Source organism: Pyrgilauda ruficollis, unplaced genomic scaffold, assembly GCF_017590135.1.
Source record: "Pyrgilauda ruficollis isolate IOZ18807 unplaced genomic scaffold, ASM1759013v1 scaffold23, whole genome shotgun sequence".
Classification (NCBI taxonomy): Eukaryota; Metazoa; Chordata; class Aves; order Passeriformes; family Passeridae; genus Pyrgilauda; species Pyrgilauda ruficollis.
This window is the reverse complement of record NW_024522539.1, coordinates 8492540-8509856: the sequence shown is the minus strand read 5'-3', so window position 1 is coordinate 8509856 and position 17317 is coordinate 8492540. Positions and strand designations below refer to the sequence as shown.

The 17317-nt window shown below is 40.3% G+C and overlaps 1 protein-coding gene across 1 annotated transcript in view; it reads left to right on the top strand.

Moving 5' to 3' along the window:
• The window catches only part of ADAMTSL3 (ADAMTS like 3), a 168985-nt gene that overhangs the window by 130244 nt on the left and 21424 nt on the right, over positions 1-17317 (top strand). Inside the window, exons 17-23 of the mRNA XM_041468945.1 lie at positions 4677-4806; positions 5863-6055; positions 6580-6759; positions 7543-7696; positions 11941-13021; positions 15051-15178; positions 15544-15672. Coding sequence (XP_041324879.1) covers positions 4677-4806; positions 5863-6055; positions 6580-6759; positions 7543-7696; positions 11941-13021; positions 15051-15178; positions 15544-15672 — 1995 coding nt within the window. The remainder of the gene's footprint in view (positions 1-4676; positions 4807-5862; positions 6056-6579; positions 6760-7542; positions 7697-11940; positions 13022-15050; positions 15179-15543; positions 15673-17317) is intronic.

Here is a 17317-nt window from a genome sequence, read left to right as displayed (position 1 = left end):
TCAAATCTCATTTCAATTAGATGAACTCTTTCGTTATAAGAAATAAATGTTGTCTGAGTTTGGAATAACCCAGTGTAATGTAAATTATATTAGGTATTTTTCTCTAGTATGTATGCATCTAGAAGTGGCTATTAAAACAAATTCCTGTGGATTTCTGTATCCTCAGAACTCCCTGCCCCTGTTTCTTAGTGCTTAACTCTTTCTGAATGAGGAAAAATTCTGCAGGGTTTAAGCAGGCTGGAAGCTTTTATAGCCAATATTTGAGCAAAGTCCGAATCTCTCTTTCAGAGCTTGTCACTTGCACCTTTTTTTTAATCCTCACGCAGACTAGACTTGTAATTCAGTCTCCTCTGGTCCCTCTGCAAAGCAGATGAAAAAATGCAGGTGGAAAGATTGACCTTTTTGGGGAATTAGACTTACAGAGTGTGATTTGCAAGCTGTTATCAAACATCATCTTTCCAGTTCTAGAGCAACAGTCACCCCAGTCTCGGGTCACTTGTGTGCTTTCTGCACCAAACCTCTGTGGCTTCTCACACAGCATGTGAGGAGCCAAACAAGTTGAGATTTTGCAAGCAGCTGAGTTGTTTTATGCCTCTTAGCATAATTAATGCTTCCTTCATCAGTCTTTCCATGAGTGTAAATAAAAGTTGTCGAGGCCTGTTAGTCATAGGCAGACATCACCTTTAATACCCGTAGGAAGCTCTGTAACCAGTCTGAAATCTAAAGATCTGGTTTTTTATTCAGTGCCTGAAGAAATCCCAAACTGAAAAGAAGCCAGCTATGTGCTTGGGGATCTCAAAATTTGCCTTCATTTTCCCTGAATGTTTTTTTGGGTTTCTTTGTTTTTGTTTTTGTGTTCTTTTAAATCTGAAGAACTTTGGCTGTGATGCGAGAGTCCCAGATGCAAGTTTAGTTTACATAATGTCATCAGTAGGGAATTAATAATCATTATGAGAATAAAGAACATACCTGAAGAGAAATGTTTTTGTTATAATCTGTAGCATTTCTTTAGTGTTGTCAATCATTTACTACTCAACAATATTTTAAAAGGATGTTTTTAATTTTAAAAATCTCTGAACGTTTTCTTGTTTAAATATGCCTTTAGTTGCAAGAGGTTTTTGGGGTTTTTTTTTGCTGGTTTTATGTTGTTATTATTATTATTATTGTTGTTGTTGTTGTTATTTATACTCCATATGCTTCAAATATGGTTATTTGGGCCACCTAAAGTCATTACATTGGCCTAAAAATAATGAGATTAAGCAATAAATAACATATGCATATCCTGTTATTTCCTCTATAGCCTCTGTGGCTTTGGTAACTTCAGAGTGCAGTCAAGCTGTGTTTTCAGGCTTTTGTCTGGACCATAAGGGCTAAAAGTTTACCATTTTATTTATGAGAAACCTGAGATCTCTAGAATATTAATGGATTCTAGCCAAATTTAAGAGCTCTAAGAAAAACAATGACCGTTCAGAGACTCACATATAAAGCTGAGAGAATTTGCTCTCAGCTTGTGTTGGAGTCACCTTGATACCTGGTCACTCGTATCATTTGTTTCATTAGCTGCAGATGTTGTTTACTCTCTTACAGAAGTATAAAATAGATGCACAGAGAGGCTCAAGGATATGTAGAATTTGGCATTTCTTCTGAGTTATTTTCAGCTTATAGTAAATATTTTTAAGAAGCCACCAAACTGAGACAATCTGATATAAATAAATGTCTTTCCTCTTCCAGGTATAGAGAATAGATCCACCTTTTTGACTTTTGCACAGCAGCTTTCCACCCCCAGTTTCTTTGTACTTCAAAAATGCAGGAAGAGAAATTCTGGGCTTAATTCAAGCATTTTGATCTTTTAAAACAGCTTCAAGCACTGTATATTTCATCGCACAGAAAAGATTGTAGAAGAATGTAAATGTATGTGGTTTGAATGCTGGGTTAAAATAGAAAATATTCTATTTCACTGAATAGTAGGGTAATTACTACAATAGTGCATCAGATTACTGTAAAAATACTTAATGCTCCCTGCTGCATACATAATGTTTTAGTTAAATTATCTACTATGTTTATATTATAAGCCAAGAAAGTCATACATATAAAACTTTGCTTGTTTGAATAATAGATTTTTCCATTTTCCAATCGACATAGAATAAGTTTATCAGCAATTGAAGTTCCCAGCTAATGGAAAATTATAGTTTGGGGTGAGAAATCTGATTAATTGTGAAGACATTTTGACAATTAAGTTCAAGTAAATTTAACATCAATTAAGTGCAGTTATTTATTGAACAGAGTTCTTGAACTGAGAAGGAAGGAACAGGAAGGGACTTCGTGGTAGGTTTTTAACAACTCTTTAGTATCCATTTTGTACTTACAGCATCAAAACAGGGTGCAAGTTTTCTTTCATTGAGGGCCCTGTGGGGAAGAATTGCTAATGCAGTTTGTGCTCTGTACTTCAGTCAAATGAAAAACACACCACATAGCAACATTTTCTTCTCCTAATGTGATTAAAGCGCTGCAGGTCCTGCTGCAAGGCAGGAATGCCTTAATGAACTCCAGGTGGCAATTTGTAGACAGACCCCATCACCTGGTATGACATGCCTTTTGTTCATTTGGCTGGCCAATTTAGCTTATATAACACCAAGATAAAAAGTTCCCTTGACATTATTGCCAATTTAGATGGTCTGAGGGGAATTTCATTTCATTCCCCTCCTTTGAGTGAGATGTTAAGACAATTCTATGTGTTGCAACCTGTTCCAGAGCAGAAGCATCACCTTGGAGCATGATTTTCTTACAGCAACACAGGGAGGTCAGCAAAGCTAAACCTTGGTAGCACAGAGTAGATTATGACCTAAAATATAGATTATATGGATTCTTGGCACAGACTTGATTACTTGTCTGGTAAGGCAAATCTGTTTCTGTCAGAACCCACCTCTAAATGCTTCCTTCTCTCCTGTAGACACTCAAACATGCATTTCCTATGTAAGGGGAAAGGGAAGCTGCTCCTGTTAAACAAACACTTGAGAATTGACTGGAAAGAAAGCTTTTGATTCCCCTACTTCTATAACAAAAAATATGCTTATTGTTTTGTCATCTTTGGGCATTTTGATGCCTGCATTACAGTCATGGTATTTGTTGTTAAATATTTATTCTCAGCCTGGCTAGTAAAGTAGTTTTCCCACAATGCCTGTGTTCTATGTTAACAGAATTATCAATACTTTGATACAAGAGAACTGAACAGGTTGTCAATCATATTTAAGGTCAGGTCTTTTGTTCTATAAAAATTCATCACTTGGTAGATGTAGTCAAAACATTTATATTACAAGGTCTTTCTGAACTGCAAATGGGTCCCAGAGGGGATCTCGAGGTGTACCAAAGAACCTGAAAGAAACTGGAATTTGTGTTATTCTGAAAATTGCTACTGCTTTACTCCTGCTGAGGTGTCTGAAGTAGTTGGGCTGACTCAGGTAGGACTGTGGCCTGGGCTGGCTAATACACTGGACTGAATCAAAATTGTTATAGATGGAGGGAACATCTTTGGTTTATGAAAAAAATGACAGTACTTGTGTACAGGTGAGAAATATTGTCCTGGGGGTGGAACTTTTTTTGTCAGGTATTCCAGCTCTCTGGAATCAGAATGGCTGGTGGTCAGCAGTGTCCTTACAAAATCACAGAAGATAAGTGAATGATAAGAAGGAAAGGAATTTAAATTCTATGAAACTGGTTCTTCAAGAGCCATTTTTACCTGGAAACAATAAAGGTATTTTATGATTTCAGCTCTTTTGTTCTATAGGATTTGGATCATTAGCATTGCTTGTATAGAGAAACCCAGATACACAGAATCCCCCAGGCACATCACAACCATCTTGTATTTTATGTGCATGTGAGTGAGCTTTGAAATTGAGCAAGGCTTTCGTACTAAAAAATATGATATATAAAATTGGATAATTGCACAAGTTTAAAATAGAAGTAGTTCACTGAATGTGTATTCACTAAGCTGTCTTGTTCTAAAGGAAACTTACATTACGTTTCAGTTTGCTCATAGAAATCTGAGCATTAGTAATATTCCATGCTTTAGTAATAAGATCCAGGTAGCAAGAGCTGCAGATCAGAAGGTGCCAAGAATGGTAACTAGTCAGGAAGGCTCTAGGCTGGGTCAGATTTGCTGCCTTCAGCAAAACCATTGCATCTCTTGGCCACTGAGAATGGCTGACTAAACACAGAACGTTTCTCCTGACTATAGCTTTGCAAGTTTCCTGCATTTCTACAACAATTTTTGCCGATCTTTAGCTTTTTATTAAAGGCAAGGTAAGTGAGAAGGAATCACTTTCACCTCAGTTTTGGCAATGGAGGTAGTAGCTGGTTTAGGATCATTACTGAACCAGTAGATGCAGCCTCTGCTAGTAGCTTGACAGAAAAGCCTGGTTTTTTTTATTGGGTTTCAAAGTGGTAGAATATCAAATCAAGACTTTTAAATATCATAGAAGTAAAGTTAAGATATAATTCGCAAATATCTTCTGAGTATTAAATATATAAACTGTCTCTGCATTCCTTTTTGCTTGAGATGTTCCTTTTAAGCCTGCTATCTAATCCAGTGCTTTTTTACCGATTATTATTCAAGAGCAAGCTTTACAGAAATCTCCTCCATCCTCAGAGTTTCATGGCTGTTTCCCTTTCAAATGCAGGGACACAGGAAGCCATTGCCATGTGTCTGCACGTAGACACAAAACAAGGTGTCAGTGAAGCCCTGTGTGACAATTCCAAGAGGCCGCCCCCGATGACTCGGACCTGCAACACGGAGCTCTGCCCCCCGAGGTACCCTGAAATAATGGAATTATGTGGTGGCAAAGGAAGGGTTAATGGGACTTAAATAAACATTGGCTTTCTCAGAAAGGGTTCAGATTGCAAGACTGTGGTCATGCTTTTGGGATGGAATTTCACTACTTCCGTTTTCAACAAGGTTTTGGGATTGGGGTGTTTTTTTGGTCTTGTTCACTCCTTTTCCACTCTTCATATCTCACTGATGAAATAGGGGACATTTTCTGAAATAAATCTCTTCCATGTTGAATATCTGCCAGTGTTGGAAAAAGAGCCTTAACTCTCCTAGTAGTACTAGGAAAATTTCAAGGATATTTTACAAAAGAAAAGCTGAGGATATTCACTTTTTATCTTTACTGAATTAAAGGAAAAATGAAAATACAATTTAAAGGCATCTCAATTTAATGCTTCTTTAGTAGCTCCATGTAGTTCTTATGTTTATTTGGAGATTCTGGGGAAAGAACAAACCCAGTCTAAATCCCAGAAAACCTCTAGGTCATTTGATCACTTGAAAGGGCCGTATGTGAAATTTTGATGTGTGCTGACTTGTTTACCCATTTCTGATCTCTGACATCCCAGATCCTTTAAAAATTGTTTCTATGTGTTTGCAGAAACCTGCTCTTGCTAAATGTAGGGAAGAAGTTGACAGGAACAGGATGTTTTATAGAAAACATGTATGCATTTAAAGGAAGTTTTCTAAATATAAGAAAGGTCTATTTACATATTTACATTTATCAATGTAAATATCAGCAGGCTGCCAACAGGCTGTTTTTAAGAGAAACACTCTAAAGGTAAATACTGGGGTAAAATTTGTCTGAAAACGACCATATATTACTTTATTGTTAATAAATTCTGCATTTGCTCGTTACCTGCAGGTTTATAAATCCAGTTTATACTTTCGCGCTCCAGCCAGACCAAAGGGGCATTTTAACCACTGATCAATAAGTGTGCCTGCAGCTGTGCTTTTTGCTGGGCTGTGTTTGGATGAGACTGTTCCTTCCCCAGTGTGAGGTGTGCTGCTAAAGGCGAGCTGTTGGCTGTGTTTTGGGACAGGTGGCAGAGCGGGCCCTGGAGCCGCTGCTCGGCGAGCTGCGGGGTGGGGATCCAGAGCCGCGCCGTGTCCTGCCAGCAGCCCGGGGCATCTGCTCCTGCTGCCCACCAGTGCAAGGACCCCAAGCCTCATTCTCTACAGGCCTGTAACCAGATTGATTGTCCCCCTGCTTGGCACGCTGAGGAATGGCAGCAGGTATGGCTGGGTCACAGAAAGAGGCTAAATGGGTTCCTCTGGCCGAGAACGACTCTCCAGCATGGAAGGCAGCTCCCGACCTTCTGTGTGTGTTTCAGCTTCCATCATTAGAACAAACTAACCCAAAAGCACTGCTTTAGACTCCTGTGCTGATGAGTAGTCACAAGATGAGGTGGAACTCCTTGTTAGGATTTCAGAAGGCTGGATACCTGTTATTCCACACACCATCTCTCTCCCTATGCTTTCTAAACACAATAACCTTATTTCCTTTTTTTTTTGTTTTATTAACTGGTGAGTGACATAGATTTATGCACAAGATGCATGTTTTTCTCTAAGATTTCTACTACTTCCATGCATTCAGGTAGTATGTTTGACATTGGAACTCCAGTTCTCATCTCCAATATATTAAATATTTTAACATTGAATTTTCCATGCTGCTTGATTTCACATTGAAATAGATGTCATTTTTCAAGAGCATAGATGTCCATGCAGTTGTAAATGCTGTATTTGATCCTTCTCCTTAGTGTTCACGTACCTGTGGAGGGGGGATTCAGACCCGCAGAGTGTCCTGTAAGCAGCTGCTGACAGATGGAAGTTTCCTGAAACACCCTGACAACACCTGCCAGGAACCCAAATTGCCAACTACTAAAGCATGTGCAAAAGTTGATTGTCCTCCTCAGCTGGTCTTTGGGGAATGGTCCAAGGTGAGCACATCTCAAAAATGGTGAACTAAGCCCCTCCATTGCAACAAAAGCTCTGAAGGTTTCTGCCTGGGGAAATGAGCTGTTTGGAGCTCCAGGGCAGCTGAAGCTGTCACGAGGCCTGTCCTGAACATCCTGCACATCCCTGCCTGCAGCCAGACTGACCACAGCCCCCTTCATGGGCAGTGCTTCAGTCACTGGGGGACATTGCATGCTTTCTACCAGACACATTTAGCTATCAGTTATTTCATGGTACAGCTTTCAAAAAGAAAATCTTTGCATTATTCTGGAATACATCCTCCTCCTTTCCTGTTTAATGCAAGCTTGCTACCACTCTCCAATTTTCAAAATTATTTAGAAAATTGAATTTCGAAGCTGCAATTACAGTTTCATGCAATACAACCTCAGAGAGCAGGTTGAGAGACTTGCCAGAGACTGTTTAGAACCTGCTGAGGTTTTTTCTCTCAGGTACCAGATCTCATTGCTCTGTTTTGCCCATGGTGGGGCATAAATACTGTCATATTACTTTAATTCATTACGTGCTTGCTGGAAAAACTGTCTTATATTCTTACTGCCTGGAGAAGTGGAGAGAATTTAATAACTAATATTAGAGACTAATAACTAGATAACACAAGGATTCCTATGAAGTAAAGTGTGCATACTCTTTCAGAACAAAAAAAAAAAATTTAAAAATATTAAAAGAAAACCACCAAACAAACTAGTTTAAAATCAGCATGTGTGGTGTGGAGCACCAAGTTTAGCTTGACTGCACCCTTCCTTTCACAGTGCTCAGTAAGCTGTGGTGTTGGAATCCAGAGAAGGAAACTTGCCTGCCAAAACCTAACAGCAAAGGGCCAATATGTCACATTAAATGGATCGATGTGCAGTGCTCTGTCTCCTTCACTGCTTGTAAGGTCTTGTCAGATGAATGCCTGCAACAGTAAGTATGTGACTTTATCTGGTTCCTTGCTGATTTGGAATGATCTATTTATAAAGAGAAATCTGTATGCACATTAATTCACTCATCTCCCTATACTATCACAACATAACTTGGCACAAACTGAGTGTCATAATTGCTATACCAGTCATTGCTTTTATTTTTATTTCTACCATTCAAAAACAAAGGTTATGATCTCAAGAAGTAGTTTTTGAGTATATATTATGGTACATACCTCTCACCCTCATTCTTATGCACAATTTGATCTGATTTTTCCTTTATCATTTACACTATTCCAACTGGGAAAAAAAAAGAATAATAAATTTAACATAAATTACAAAGGACATTAGAAAAGATAAGAATCCAGTTCTGCCTTGTCTTTTCTCTGTATGTTTGTATTATACTGGACATTTTGCTTAACATGCTGGAATTCAATACCTGAAACTCTGTGCCAGTGATAATTTTAGGTGTAATTTCTATCTTTCCTTGCAAAAACTACAATCCTGGCCTCGTTAGCTGCACAAGGAGTGGTGACGGTACAGACATTCTTTGAAAAATCTGATGTTTTATTGCTGTCTATATAAGAATCTTTTCAGAAAGATTGTCTATGGAAATTGTACAATTTGGGCACAATTGGGTTATGATACTGATGGCAGTTGCACTAATTGTTTAACAGCAATGGGAAAACCTCTCTGACGCAGAGTGAGTTCAATTACATATGCTATTTTAGAATAGGCAGATCTAAATGCAGGCTCCTGATGTCTGAACCTGTGCTCCTCTTCCTTTATAATGGAGAGTGTTGGTTTGCAGATTTGGGGAGCAGGGGGCTGAGAAGAAAGGGAAGAAAAAAAGAGCTTGTAGTTTTGAGCTGGGGGAAAACAGAAAGCCTTTATCAATGACCTGGTTCTGATCACAGGTCAGACACAGCCATGTTTTGACTCAGCTCGTAGTGTTGTGAAGAAATAGCTACTTTATACATTTTGAAGCTTTGCTTTAAAAATTATTCACAAAACAACATAAGAAATAGAATAATTACTGATTCATACATAATATGAAACTTCTTTTCCTGGCCTGCATTTCAGATTAACATGCCAAAATCCTGAGGTTCAAAACTCCACTTAAATAAAGCCCTGTGGACTTTCAGGAATGTCCTTGGCATAAGGTTTAATAAAATATTTTGAGTTGCATATCTATCTGAATTTAATTAATTGTGGATAGTTGAATGGCAGTGGAGCTGGTTTGCAAATTGCTTAGTTCAGACTGATATTAATGTTCCTGTGTCAGCTTCCAGCACAGTGCCTAGAGAGCAGCACATGGGGCTGCAGAGGGAGCAAAATCAGACAGAATGGGTGCAGATCAAAGCCATAAAGAGAACCACTGTCCTCTCCCTCCATTTCCACTACCCTGTGGAGCAAGGTAGCCTTTGCAGCTCAGATCTGCCTGGTGATTCTCTGACAGTGCAGCAGGAGGGCAGGGGAAGGTGTGAGGCTGCTCCACACCTGCAGCTCCTGCTTGGGTCTTGCAGAAGGAGCCAGGGCTGGGACAGCAGCAGGCTTTGGATTCCCAGGAACATGCAGGAGGCATCTCCTCTGCATCTACATCTCTTCTGTAGGACACGGAGTGCTGTGGATGGGTGAGGAGCAGTGTGGTGTGAGTGCTGTGGGGGTTTTTGCCTTGGAGAGCAGTTTCTAAATCTCCCTCTTCAAGATGATGCTTCTGTGGCTCACATGAGAGCCTTTTTTACTGTCTCATGACAATGCTGAGTCATTTTAGACTTAATCTTTTACCCTGAGACTGGTAATTGTAGCTGTTTTCTGACTTAGGAGTGCTTATTAAGTAGAAACATTCCTGACTCTGTGCTCTGTGAAATAGGAAATAACACCAGTCTAGCCCTGAGGTCACCAGGATCTGAAACCCAGCTGAAGCTGTTCAGGACCATTACAGGTCACAGATGCAGATGGATTTGTATCAGGTGATAATGAGGTCCAAAGGCTCCAGCACATATTCCTTAAGATTTACCTTTACCCTCCCAAACAGTCCATTACCTCAGCAGCTGCAAGATTGAATGACAGTAAGGACCTAGAGAATGCAAAGTTACGTGGCCTCGTACATTCATATGACCTTATATATTTATATGGCCTGCCATCCACGACTCTGAACTTTGTTTCACTCTCAGCCTTGCTCACCAGTCACCAGTAAAAATACACACACCCTTCAGTGTTGAGCTGCTAATGAGAGTTAGTGGTCTGTCTTTTTTAAAGAAATGAAATAGATGAGACTTGTTAACATATTTATAAGTATGCGCTGGGTTTAATTCTAAGCTGGAATAACTAGTGTAAACAGACCACAGCCTGAAGTATTTTAATTTGTGTGTTTAAAGTTACACTTACTGTGTCTGTAAGTTGGGTTTTGGAAATAGAAGATTTAATACTGGAACGCTTCCCTGAAAATAAATATTTGGGGCCCAATAACTTATTAAAAACAGGACGCTACTTTAATAATTTTAGTAAACTGAGTGCCTGAAACAATGTAATTGTTGTACCATGTGAAATGGTTGAGGGAACCTTGTGTCTGGATAACAAATGCCGATTTAAAAGCTGTGTAATTATGAAACCATGATATCCCCACAGGTCTGAACTCATTACCCAAAACATTGAAAATAACCATTTTGTTTTATAAGCATAAGAACGCACTCCAGGGTGTAGTTCCTATAGTGTACACACTTATTGAATGCTTGAAGCATTTAGCTTTTCACCTATTTCTTCACAGCATATTTGGAGCACATGCATATGCAGCTTTTCGGGTATCATTTCTGTGCCATCACTGTAGTTGTCTTTTTATTTGAGTACCTCCCAAGTGGAAAAGCAGTACCGATTTCAGATTCAGACGAGCTGCGAAGTGCTGTGATCCCTGTGTCCATTTCCAGGCCCATCAGCTCCTTCTGCGGGCTCTGAGTTTTGTCTCTGTCACATTCTATAGTGCTGGGTCACCAAACACAACGGGGCTGTTTTCTAGCAGCAACATCATTGTTTCCCAACTCTTCCCATGTCGGATTCCACCTGGCCTGGCCTGGCTCGGGGTGTGTGCCCCTGCCCTGCAGGGCTTTGTCCCTCCCTGCGCGGTGCTCTCAGCCAGGCTGGCTCTGCTGCTGCCAGCCGTGAGCCAGCACAGCGGCGTCCCAAGCCCTGCAGTGCCCTGTGCCTCCCAGCCCTGCTGGGAAAGCCTGCCCGTGGTGGTGTTCATCCTGGCAGATCCCTGGAAACATTCCAACATCTTCATCCAGGCAGATCCCTAGAAACCTTCCAGTGTCTTCATCCATGCAGATCCCTAGAAACATTCCAGCATCTTCATCCAGGCAGATCCCTAGAAACCTTCCAGCATCCAGGTGCCTGCAGTTTAGTGCAGGAGGAGCTTCGTAATACCCAGTGTCTCTATACCCAGCCTGCACGAAGCTTTATGCTGTTATTGCCTGCTTTTGTAATTCATCTGATCACTATATCCAGCCTCTCAAAATTCTGCCTTGTTTCTCTCTTTCCTCCTTTGCCTCCCTGCTTTCTTGGCACAGCACTGTCAGCAACTCATCTTTCAACCCTAATGAATTACCCTCAGCCTGTGATTACAGGGTGCCTTTGCCTTTTGCATGTGCTGTGTCTTCACTGACTGTTTCTTTCACCTCCTGCACTGCTATCAGTTTGGCTTGATTCAGGCAACCAGCACAGCCAGCCAACACTTTAAATAAGAGTCAAGGGGAGCCTTACATTTTGGATAGATTTTGTTTTATTTAGGCCATTCTGCACTCAACAGTGCTCAAATGTGGGGAAAGTGATAATGTGTTCACATTTTTTAATTCAGTTTTTTTCATTTTCATCATGCTTAGCCTTTCTGAGGCAGCAGTAGGAAATATAACTGGAATATGAACATATATATGGAGTAACATATAGTATATGTACATATCCTTTCATATGTGTGTGCACTATCTACATCCTTCACATGGGTATATGTTGCCTGTATCCTGTCATTGTTAGATTTGGGGAAGAAGCAATAGCATTCTTGGCCAAAGCAAGGGAATGTTATGGTTTCATGTTGTTCATATTTTTGCATTTTTGTGACTCAGATAAAAGCTCTGTGTGTTGCAGTCTGACTTGAACAAAGTCAGGAAAAGCTCTTTCAAGCATTCTGTGAAAAGCAGATTTTGTAAGCATGACTGCCAATGACTAGATGTTTCTCAACACATTGTTTTCTTGCAGAGATCAAGCCCAAGCTTCCAGCGAAGTTTTCTGCCCATGGACCTCAGATTGTCAGCATTCACCGAGTTTATATTCAGACACGGCCAGAGAAGCGCATTAACTTTACCATAGGAAGCCGAGCCTACTTGCTCCCAAAAACATCTGTGGTAATTAAGTGCCCAGTGCGTAGGTTCCAGAAGTCCCTTATCCGCTGGGAGAAAGATGGGCAGCACTTACAAAACTCCAAAAGGCTTGGCATCACTAAGTCAGGCTCGCTGAAAATCCACTGTCTGGAAGCTGCGGATATTGGCGTGTACCGGTGCATTGCAGGCTCCGCGCACGAAACCTTTGTGCTCAAGCTCATCGGGACTGACAACAGGCTCATCGAGCCCCTGCCCCCTCAAAAGCAGCCCAGCCAGACCAGAGATGCAGATCTCAACGAGGCCAACAGCCTCGGGGCCAAATGGCACAAGATGAGCAAAATGTGGCAAATGTGGAGCAAGAAGAACGAACTCTACCTGGGTGACAGGCAAGTCAACGATCAGCCATTCCTGCGGAGCCTTGGGAGCTTTGGGAGCAATTCAGCAGAAGACTTCAGCTCTCGAGAGTTCAGGAACAAGCGCCTGGAGGCTGCAGTTCTCCAGGGTGCCTACAGCATGGACACCGCTCAGTTCGAGGAGCTCATGAGCAACATGAGCCAGCTCATTGAAACTGGAGAAGTCAGTGATGACCTGGCATCCCAGCTCATCTACCAGTTAATTGCTGAATTATCCAGGCATCCACAACCAGCTGCTGAAAAGTGGAAGGGGGCCCAGGATGAGAAAGTTTCTTCGAAACTCCCAAGCAAATCGCCAAACGAATCCGAACGTTTCAGCACAAAAACAGTCGATAAGTTAGTGTTTGACCAGAAGGTTCCAGTTATTATGAGGCAGAAGGAAATTCCTCAAGTTTCCTTCAACAAAACAGTAACCGTACGAATTGGAAATACAGTTTTTCTGACCAAGAATACTCATGCTGTCAATCTACTGTGTGAAACAGCTGGTATGAGTGAAGTGAAATATACTTGGACAAAAGATGGCAAGACATTAAAAGCCTCTGCAAAGTAAGTAAATAGCTTCTTTTACTTTTGAATGACTTACTGTGTTGCTGTCGACGGAAAAAATCCACCCTGCTGTGCAATATTAGAACATACTGTTGTAAAAATGAGATAAGCATGGCCACTGGGCCTTCCATCTTTCTAGTAAAGTTATTTATTTTTATTCTTTCAAGTGTCTGTCACGTTGTTTGGCTTTACTGGCATCCAAGAGTTTGGCCATTTCCAGGATGCTACATAGGATGATTTACTATTTTTATAAGGTGAAGTGTTTTGGATGTCCTGGCTGTATTTTTTGATCTGCTTTAATCATTTCAGCTGTGTCAGAAAAAGAGCAGATTTACCCCCAAATTAGAGAGGCTATTGGATTCATTCAGATACTAGATACAGTGGGAACACATTAAAAACATCTGCCATAGTATAGATGAAAAGAAATCTTAGCTCTTACTCATTTTAAGAAGGGAAAATGTAAATGGTACCCAAACCATTCTTCAACACACTATTTAGGTATTAGTGGAGCTGCATAACTTCAGTTGAAAAAGAAAAATATGAGCTTTTATGGATGTTTTTCAATACTTTAAAATATTTCTGTTAAGGACAGTGAAATTCAGAATAATAAAGAACCTGTATTACCATCACATTTGAGAGCTGACAAATGAGTACAGCAAGCTGTTACAATCAGATATTTGCTCAAGACTGAGCAAATACTTCTACTTCAGAGCTGATAAATTAGAAGCTCACCTGGTAATATTAACATTAACTTTGTGTGTGAGCCTCTTGGAATTATAGCTAGCTCTTGAGTAATGAAAAAACTGGTTCTGAAATGATAAAGACACTCTTGGATATTTCTCAACGTATTTAACTGATTAAATGGGCTGCCAAGAAAAATATACTTTTGCAGGGCTATCAATTAAAGCAAAGACACCCAAACTAAGCCATTTTAAAAAATGAAAATGTTTTTGGAATCATGTAGCTCCCACCAGTTATGTTTATTTTGTGAAATGTGCATAATTTTCCATTAATTTGTAGCAAGTGATACTTCAGGTTTTGTGGACGCTATGGTGTTTTGTTTATTCACAAGTATGTTTGCTTCCTAATTTTAGCCCAGACTGATATTCTTGCACTTCAGGCATATATTAGCAAAGTAGGTTTTATTTCCTAATTTTTTTCCCAGTAAAGTTTCTTATACACAAATCTACATGTATGTATGTGGACCCAAAAGTGATGTTAATAGCATTGCATCTGAAAGAGTGTGAGGAGATAAATGGTCTTTATATGTCAGGTTTGTCAAGAAGGATGTACTAGAGTCATGCATGAGGTGGCTTGTTTTGTTGAGACACATGCATTTTTTTATATTATTTTTTTGTTAATCTATCATGTAAATGTACTCATTGGGGGAAAACACCAGCTGCAGGCTTTTGGGATGTGCTGAGTGTATGGCAAGCCATGTTACTTAGTGCTGAGAAATGTAACAGAAGAGAAAATTTGTTATTTTCAGCCTCTTCCCCAAGCTGTGATCCTCCTCAGAGGACAGGCAAAGTACTCAAGACACCTCTGAGGTTTTGGTGGAAGACTTTAACTTCAAGGATGATATTTTAAAAAAGCCCAAACAACCCCAGCCCCACAGTAATTTGAAAGTCAGATCAGGCCATAGATTTGTGAATTCCCCAATCCTGCTGAAAACCAAGCTTGCTCCAGAGAGATCGATTTCTTGCCAAGCCTAATACTTTTAATTGTGGTATTCTGATTTATTCACACTTTTTTGCCCAGGGGATCCTGGTTTGTGGTAGCAAATGCAATGCCCTTCAAAGGGCTGCAAGTAGGACACAGCCCTGTAGGAGAAGGAGATCTGAACAATCCTCCCTGTGTATCCCTGAGCTCTCCCCTTCTGCCACCAGAGAGGGGGCAGAGCTGTGACTGCCTGTGCTGCTCTGCATCTGCAAACTCCTAAAAAGGAGCTTTACTGCAGCTCTTGCAAGGGGATTCAGCTGGGTTTGTCCCGGGTAGTAACCCTTGTGTTTCCTTGGTTGTTGTGCAGGGTGATCCTGGACCCCGCTGGAAAAGTGCAGATTCGGAATCCTGCTCAAAAGGAACTTGGTACCTATGGATGCCTGGTTGTTAATGACTCTGGTTTTGACATGGAAACATCACTGCTGTTGCGTGCAGGTAAAACAGTGGCATTCCACAAAGCCAGGCTTTTACACACACACACATACACATGTATATATACATACACATAGACATATATGTGTGTATAAATATATGCATACAAACACCCATGCTCACTGCTATTGAAATAGTTTCTTTTATTGGCAACCCATGAAAGTCTGCCTGATTTAATAGGCAGCAGTAAGATGGTCTTGCTGCTCTAAAACCACAGCAGGTGTGAACTCAGTCTGCCTGTATCTGTCCCACCTGTCTTTTCTGGCTGCTGCTTTGCAGACTGGACTCTGTTCCAAACATGATGAATTTAAATACAAGGTCTATGTTTAGAGGTTAAATAAAGCTTTAATATCCCTTTCATTTCAAAGAGGTGCCTGTCATCTTGTCCTCTGTGTTAAATATGACAAATCTGGAAGCCAGCAGTTTCTCAACGGTTGTTGGAGGTACAATCGTGGCAAGAAGCGGAGCAAATATTTTGATTGAATGTCCAGTGAAAGGTAAGTAAGAACTGCACTGGTGTTGCTTGTAATGTCGGAATCAGAAATTTACCTTTTATCTTGAAATAAACTACCAGTGAAGGCTGAAAATCATTGATCATTAGTGTTTTTTTATTAGGCATGTCACCCACACCAGTCCTATTTATTTTCTCTTGTCACTTCAATTTACATACACATCTGTATGTTCAGGGTTTTGCTAAAATGGGCTTTCTTTCCAAGAAGTGGTCTAGGGCTGCTTAAAGCCCACCAGGATATGGAGCTATCTTGCATAGAGAGCATGGCCAGCTGACTTGCTCATCAAAGAACTTTCTTTATCCCTGTTGGAGATGCACATCTGTCTAGACTATTGTTAAAACTGAAAATGAAATCTCCAGCCGTAGCCTAATAGAACTTTAAACCTGCTGGTGAAGTAAACTCACCTTTTAGATCCATCAGTCTGCAGCTGCAGTGAGGAAACAAAGGAAAGTGCCGAGGTATGAGAGAATACAGATATTTTCTAGCTCAACATCTGTGGAGGAAGAATAATATCAATCAGAATTAACAAGCATTAAGCAGTTCACTGCTTTTTTTTACTTTCTAACCCTTTGCTGGAAAGGTACCTGTTTTCTTTTTAATCTTACCATTGCTATCTGTGAGGTTTAAAGTGTAATATTTCAGTCACAGCAGCAATATTCTGTCAAACATTTAATAAGCTGAGCTCAGCCTTTTGTGAAGATGATGTGTGAAAGTGCAAATAACCACGAGCGTTGCAAGTGAGTGCAAAGAACGACCTCAGAGCAGCCAGTGTGCTGCTCACATTTATGTGCTGGGAAATGCATATCAGAGGGTGTTGATACTGAAGCAGGGTAGTGATAGAAATATATATATGCAAATAGCTCTGCATACAATAGTGGCGCCAGGCTGACATATATTAGGACATGTGGCTCTGCTATTCACCGTTGTACCAAGGCTAATTCTTTGATGAAGTAATATTTTCCAGCTATAGTTTGGCAACTGTGTGTATAACTGACCTACATCTCAAATTCAGCAGAGAGTTCATGTCACACTGTTAATATTAATATTGTTAGGATGGGTAAGCAGTTAGCAATTTAAATATAAATTAATATTTTCACATGGGACTGTAGATTTCCAAATGCTTTAGAATTGTATATATTGGTGAGCCAAACTTTAGTTATGCTGAGACACCAGTGTTGACTTAGAAAATGATTTATCTAATTGCTTTATTTCCTGTCACTGCCAAGGAAGTAAGTATTACTGTTTGTGAATAAAATAGAGCTTGCATGTCTTAAAATGTCACTAAGTCTAGAAGCAGAAAAACTTTTGCAATGATGTAAGCAGAGTTTTCCTGTTCTTCTTTCCTTAATGGAAAGTAATAAACCACTGACTTCAGAAGATTGAATTTAACAGCACCTTATGCTGATACGTTTGTCTGATGGGTGGGACCCAAAATTGTGTCCATTTGCAGTGTAGGAGGTTGAGAACTTCACTGTGAATGCTGATAAAAGATGATGTGAATGATCAGACCTGCAAAAGTAACAATAAGAGAGCCCTTCTTGTAGAGTCAGGGAGACCTTGGCTGGGTCTGCAGCACCTCTTCCTCGCTGCCCTTCCTCCTGCCAGCTCTGCAGAGGATGGGTTTGCCCTG